The following is a 6781-nucleotide window of genomic DNA, read 5'->3' on the forward strand; positions in this document are numbered from 1 at the left end:
CTGTAATTGACATCTTATGCTGTAGAGTTGAAGACTGCGACAGCAAAGAACAGGAGCAAATGGTCTTCCACACTGCAGGTGTATTGTTTACAGACCCCATCTCATATCTGGGTCTTTTCCTAGTACTCATTTGTGATTGCTATAGGCTCTTTGAAGCTGCTCAGAATACTGATACAGGAAAGTGCACTGAGCTGCAGCAAGGCAGCTTCTCTGGTTGGGTTAACAGGCAGAAAGTGCTGTGATGTTTTGTTTTGTTTAGTCCATGAATGAAAGATTCTTTTCCATTTAGGAAGTGTTAGAATTGGCCTTTTCAATATTGTATGATCCTGATGAGACCTTGAACTTCATTGCACCTAATAAATACGAGGTAAGAAACATAATGGGGTAAACAGTAGAATATAAAGCAATTAACTTCAGAGATGAAGAAGGATCAGTTGCTTCTCATAAGCAGCTGATGTCTCCTGCCATCTTCACTCCTAGAAAATGTTGCTGATGCTCAGCATGAATCTTTTTTAGGTTTTTTGGTATTTTTTTAATACGAGAAATTCCTACACTCATTTCCCTGAGTCTGGGCTGCTGCTTTCTTTCCTCCTATGCAGTCAGTTGTTCCCTTTTCACTATTCTATAAGAGACTGTTGCCTAAAATAGCTTTGCTTTTTTTGTTGTTATGCTGCAATAAAAACTCAGCCCTCTCCTGGAGTCATGGGGTCAAGCTTACCTCTAGGCTTCCACCTTCCATTGAAAATAAATGTGGGCACTGTTTTGGGGTGGCTTTTCTCCTTCCCCCCCCCCCCCCCTTCCTCCCCAGATCGTGAACTCCCATGTTTGCTGTTTTGGAGCTGTATTAGGAGTATCTCTAATTGTTGTATGGATGGAAAGATTCAACATAACCTATCCTTTATGCCTGGAGTTGTGAGTTATCCTTTTTTCCTCATAGTACTGTATCTGGATTGATGGGCTCAATGCTCTCTTGGGCAAGGACATGTCTAGCGAGCTGACTAAAAGTGACCTGGACACGTTGCTGAGCATGGAAATGAAGCTAAGGCTCCTGGACCTGGAGAACATCCAGATACCCGAGGCGCCGCCACCCATCCCCAAGGAGCCGAGCAGCTACGACTTCGTGTACCACTACGGCTGAGGGCGCGGGGCCGCGCGGGGGCGTCGGGGCCGCGCGTTCCCTTTTGTATGTCACAATAACAACCGGTAGCGTCGTTCCCGCCGCCTCCGCCTCGTTCCGCGCTCGATCCCCCCCCGCGCACCCTCCTTCCGCCCGGCCCCGCCCCGCCCCGCGCACCCTCCTTCCCCCGCAGGCAGCCGCCGGCCTGGGCGGGCCGTTGCGGCGCCCCTGGTGCTGCTGCGCTACGGCTTCTCCATCGGCGTCACTTCCCACAAGTGGCTCATGAAGGTGTGGGGCAGCTCGGCGCGGGGCGGCGGCATGCGGACGGCGGCAGTGACAGCGCATGTCGGTCCCGCAGAGCTTTCCTTCCCCGCTACTTGCAACGCTGCTGCACCTCCTCCTCATCTTCGGTCTCGGCCTTCGCCCCCTCTCTGCCGCTCGGGCCGGCCGCGGGCCGCGCTCTCCTGGGCTGACTGCCTCAGCCGGGCCCCCGAAGGTACAGCCGGCGAGGGAGGGGCCGGGGCAGGGGCAGGGGAGCGAGAGCGGGGCGCTGAGCGGTTGCTCGAGGCCGCCCGCGCCGCCCTCTCAGGCCTCTTCCGAGCCGCGTTTCCTGTGGCTTTCGGGCCGGGTCCCTCCGTGATCGGCAGCAAGCGGGCACCTGCCGCGCCGCTGGGGCGGGCGGAGCGGGGCGTCCGTGCGTTTCTCGCCGGGTGCGGGGTAGGTGGAGGCGTTCCTTAAAGCTTTAGCTTCAGACGCGCAGTCTTTATCGGGCCTAACAAAAAGCTGGTTAGAACGTGGAGAGGCCTCACTAAATGTGTTTTTCTGAAGGCGCCACTGGCGCATGAGAACAATGAGAACCTTGTGCAACATCTCTGGAAATTGTTTCTGCAAGTTATTTTTTCCTCTTTAACATGGTATCAAGCCGTGCATTTATGTTATTTCAGGAGCTTTCTCTGGTTGGAACGTAGTCTTCATGATACAGAAGTTTTATCATATGTGACACACAGAACTGCTCTAGCTGAGGCTGAGGAGTGAAGCTCCTCAGAACACAGCTTAGCTACTTCATCAGTGCTTTGGCTGTGTACGATGTTGGTTCAGTGGCTGTCGTACTGCCTCGCACAGAACAGTATGTATCTAAGATCTTGGGCAAGGTTTGCAATACCTTAGGTATCATGCCCCATGGTTTTCTGAGAAATGCTTTCGCCACAGCTGTAGCAATGCTGCTTCTCAGTGTAGCACCCTGTAATCAGTAAAGCTGTTTCTTGTGGGAGAAAGCTTTTGTACCAGGGGGAATACACTGTAACAAGAGCTGCATGTGGATGCTGAGGACTGTTGCCAGACTTGCTTCTTTAGCCTCCTTGCAGTAGCCCCTCATACTAGTTCTCATGTCGTGATACATTCAGAACAGACGGTACAAATCCATGATGGTTTTCCCTCGCAGGGAGGGCAGGTGTTACTTCTGTGCTTCTGCAGGGTTTGTTCCGAGAGTGCAGTGCTGAGCCGAGCTCAAATTACAGGGCGGTAGTGTAAAGAGCTGAAGATCTCTGAGCTGTGTTGGTATTGAAGAGTAAACCTGAGGAAGATGTTTTGGGTTTTTCCCCCAAGTCTGTTCTCTATGTTTCTGGTCAAGTAGCAGGGGTTTGGTTGGTTGAATGGTTTTGGGTTTTGTTTGTTTGGGATTGTTTTGTTTTTGTGGTTTTAATGCAGCAGAAGACAGTTAACTTAAGGCGTTTTTTTCTTTGATTCCTTAGCTCTGACAATTTCCTTGGATATTGGGCTAACTGGAGCTCCCTATACATCACTGTCTCCCTGTGAGTACAAACACCATCATCTGGTGAGCTTTAGACAAGGGTCAGTTCCTTCAGATGAGTGTCTGGCTCAGTGGGGTCGGCATGCAGGGACAGTGACAGCTTGTTGGTAGCAATGTAGAAGAGGGTGATCTGTTTCCTAATAGTACTTTGCTGGGAAGGACTACATTGGAGGAGACTGATAGTGTTTCTTGGTCCTTACAGCTACACAATGACCAAATCCTCTGCCATTCTCTTCATCCTGTTTTTTTCACTGCTCTTCAAGCTGGAGGAAGTGGTAAGGGTCCCACACAGTGCCTTAGGGAGGAAGAAAGTCAGGCCTAGCAAAATAGGCAGTACATATACAAGTAACATATAAGTAGAGGACGAGTGCAGCTTTGTGGATGAATGTGGAAGAAAGTAGCTGTCTCTGTTCAGCTCCAGGAGTCTGTAGTGGCTTTGTGTTTGCTCTCATCCAGAGGGTAGCATTGCTGCTGGTGGTTCTGCTTATTGCTGGGGTGGTTCTTCATGTTCACCTACAAGTCCACACAGTTCAACACATGGGGGTTTGCGCTGGTGCTATGTGCCTCTTTCATTGGGGGTATTTGCTGGACTGTCATACAGATACTTATGCAAAAGGCTGAGTTTGATATGTGGGGTGTTAGGAAGTGTGGGGTGGTGCTGGTAACGGAGAGGGGATTAAGGAGATGGTAGCCCTTGCTGCAGAAACAAAACATCTTGTGTAAGGGGAAAGGATTATCTGTTGATGGGTAATGAAGATGGCTTGGCATCTGCAGCAGCACAGGCTGTGGGCATTAGGGATGGCACTAATAAAGGCTCTAGGCACTGTGTTATACCCTGACTTGTTGCTACCTGGTCTGTTATTCTTTCAGGGCTCCAGAAACCCATTGATACCATGTTTCACCTGCAGCTGCTCATGTTCCTGGGGCTCTTCCCACTCTTTGTGGTGTCTGAGGGTATGTGAGTTAACAGGAGAAAGCAGGGATAGCTTTGTAGAGTGGTTGGGGAGATTGCTTAGCAGTTCTTTAAGATTATTCATTTAGATAAGCGAACAGGTATGAACTTTACAAAGCCATTTGAGACCTGAAATTATAAGGAACTAGGTATGCCTTATGCTGGCAGAACATTAACGAGTGCATAGGAATAGTAGCCTCCCACGCTTGTGGAAAGTTGTGAAGAACTGCCTCCATATTATCATTGGAATGTGAACAGCTCCCCCTGTCTTGTTGTAAGGAGGGGGTGTAAGTCCTGGGAGTTGGGAAACATATGCTGCGACTCACTCTCTTGTTCCTAGGCCTGCCTTTGTCCATATTGGAGAAGCTCTTCCATTTCCATGAAGCAGAAATGCTGTTCTGTCTGGTAGGGAAGCTGTTCTTGGGTGGAATTCTTGCCTTTGGTCTAGGCTTTTCTGAGTTCCTCTTGGTTTCCAGAGCATCTAGTCTCACCCTTTCCATTGCTGGTGTTTTTAAGGTAAGGCATGGTTCCTATGCTAATGCTAGAAGGCAAGAACCCAGTTGTCCCTAATGGCCCTCACATGGTGGGAACTTCCTTGGAGCCTTAGAAATCATCTCCTGTTATTTTTGCTCTCCTTGCACAGGAGCTTGATGCTTTCTTTGCCTTGCAGTCTGCAGTGAAGTCCCCGATAGCAAGGGTTAGAGACTGGTGGCTATTCTATAAAAAATATCATTAAGGTCCAAAGTTTGGTGGTATCTGGGATAGACTAAAACATGTGGGCCTCGTGAGCAATGGATGGGGAGGGAGAAGGGGTAAGAAGATCTCTTGCATCAGATCTGGATATGAACAAGCCACTGGTTTTAGCTATGTCTTTAATCTAGTTTGGCACATCCTCCCCTCCTCTGAGGAATCCACATACATACTTTTGAGTTGAATGGTAACTTGTGAAATTTGTCTGATCTGGAAGTCATGGGATTCCCATGTCGCCAAGTTGTGCAGTCTGAGGACTGAAAATCCCACATCCCAGTTTAACAGGTAGTTCTGTTTCTAGAAACTGTTTTTAGAACTCTCTGCACATGGAAGAATGTGCTGATGGATATTAGCAGCCTAACATCATGATCTAGGCTTGAGCTGTAAAACATCTTGTGCATATCTCCTCAGGTCCTGCTCTACCACTTATCATGGTTTTTTTGTTTCCACAGGAAATCGGCATTTTTTTTTCCTTGCCACACGTTTGCTGGGAGACCACCTCAGTCTGTTGAACTGGCTGGGCTTTGCTGTGTGTTTGTCAGGAATCTCCCTTCGTGTCATTCTCAAAGCTGTGAATTCCAAAGGTAATTCTGTTTTAAATCCCATCCTATTTTTCTGTAGGCAGTCTAGCAGCTTCAGTAGGAGCCATATCTAGTTCCAGCTCCTTGACAGCACCAGGTTTGATGCATCCTCTGGTGAGTTTGTCACTAAATGGGCTGTCTGCATGCAGGTGACAAATCACTGAAGCTACACAAAGAGGCCATCTCTGACCCTGACCTGGAGCTGATGCTGCACCCCACTGAACATGGTGAGGAGGAGGAAGAGGATCTTGAAACCCCACAGCAACACTGACTGAACATGAAGCACAAAGCCGCCTGCTGTGTTCTTACCAAACCTGATTGACAGCGGCCTAGGAGGAAGGTACAAGAGTCTCTGCCTGTGACCACCCAAAAGAGCCAGGGCCTGATAAGATTGTCCTGCTGCTCTGCTACAGTGTGGATCTGTAGACACTGCACAAGAAACAGGCAAAATCCCTTTCACAGAGAGCGAACTTGGAAGGCGAGTCCTGATTCAGTGGAAGTAGAACAGTGCAGTGAGACTGGGAAAAAGCTATAGGAAGCTTATTGGGGAATCCCTGAAGGCTGTATATTGAGAGCATAGATCATGAGCTGTAGAACAAGCATGGACATGTCTGGACTGCAGGCTGAGTGGTTCAGGATGATTTGAGTGTTGCTTGAGCTTTGGGTTCAAAAGAGAAGGTAGATAGACCATCCCATACTTACTTTATGGTTCTGCTAAGTAGGACCTTCTATCTTGGTGGGAGCAGATGACTACGTATAAATCTGTAGACTTGTCCTAGTGAGAAGGAGCCTTTGTGCCTGGTGACCTCCATGTTTTGTATGCACAGTATGGAGAGAACTAAATGCTGGTATCTGGGACCAGTTGAACATGGCCAAATGATGTTGGTTGGAGGAAGGACAGAGATGTGTGAGCACTCACAGCCCTACAGGCTAAGGGGAGGTAGAACAGTATCACAGGAGATCTAGTTTAAGCAATAAGCTTGTCTGAAAGTATGTGGGTGCCTGGGGTGGGGTGTTCTTTGTTTAAATAAACTGTTTTTCTGATTCTCTTTGTCTACATGTTATGCACGTATGCTTCAGCAGCAGAAGTCATTTGTTTTCTGAACTGCTTTTCTTTCAGACCCACACTGACCTTGCATGCCCAATTATTTTTGAGGCCTGGCATTCAAAACACTTGCCCATGAACAGGATTTTTTATCTCTAAGACTAGGGGGATCTTTCTGCAGCTGTCATACTTGTGCAAGCCAAGAGAGCTTTCTGCCATCACGCATGAACAAGGTGCTGCATCCTAAGAAGATTTCTAGTATTGTGGGTTTTTGTAGAAATCTTACCTCCTTGCCCCATTGGACTGAAGCAGCTAGTGCTGCAGCCTTGTCCAGGAAAGGGGAGTGGTGCAGGATTTAAGATGTCTTTTTCTTCCCTCCTAAACCACAAGTGCTGTTGGGCAGATGGCCTCTTCGTTTCTTTTTTTTTTTTTTTTTGCATGGTCTCCTCTTGACAGTTTTGTTTGATGCTAGCTTTTAGAGGTTTTGCAGTGAAAATACCTTGAGAGAGCTTCCCAAAGGGACAAC

The 6781-nt window shown here is 48.3% G+C and overlaps 2 protein-coding genes across 10 annotated transcripts in view; both read left to right on the forward strand.

Moving 5' to 3' along the window:
• ELMO2 (engulfment and cell motility 2) overlaps nucleotides 1–1214 on the forward strand; it is a 20398-nt gene extending 19184 nt beyond the window's left edge. For all 9 annotated transcript variants that reach the window (XM_061441878.1, XM_061441872.1, XM_061441871.1 and 6 more), the window contains 2 exons: nucleotides 290–367; nucleotides 938–1214. In XM_061441878.1, coding sequence (XP_061297862.1) covers nucleotides 290–367; nucleotides 938–1138 — 279 coding nt within the window. In that variant the 3' untranslated portion in view covers nucleotides 1139–1214. The remainder of the gene's footprint in view (nucleotides 1–289; nucleotides 368–937) is intronic.
• Nucleotides 1208–6231, forward strand: SLC35C2 (solute carrier family 35 member C2; the record flags this gene model as incomplete). Its single annotated transcript, XM_061442030.1, is given in 12 exon segments — nucleotides 1208–1405; nucleotides 1476–1533; nucleotides 1536–1613; nucleotides 2869–2892; nucleotides 2895–2928; nucleotides 3130–3202; nucleotides 3384–3419; nucleotides 3421–3562; nucleotides 3798–3881; nucleotides 4220–4405; nucleotides 5082–5213; nucleotides 5360–6231. Coding segments are annotated over 12 exon segments (1167 nt in total), but the record flags the coding sequence as incomplete, so codon positions are not given.
• Between the last annotated feature and the right edge of the window lie 550 nt (nucleotides 6232–6781).

Source organism: Pezoporus flaviventris, unplaced genomic scaffold, assembly GCF_033815535.1.
Source record: "Pezoporus flaviventris isolate CSIRO_AGI_PZ_B2104156 unplaced genomic scaffold, CSIRO_AGI_Pfla_v1 ptg000213l, whole genome shotgun sequence".
Classification (NCBI taxonomy): domain Eukaryota; kingdom Metazoa; phylum Chordata; class Aves; order Psittaciformes; family Psittacidae; genus Pezoporus; species Pezoporus flaviventris.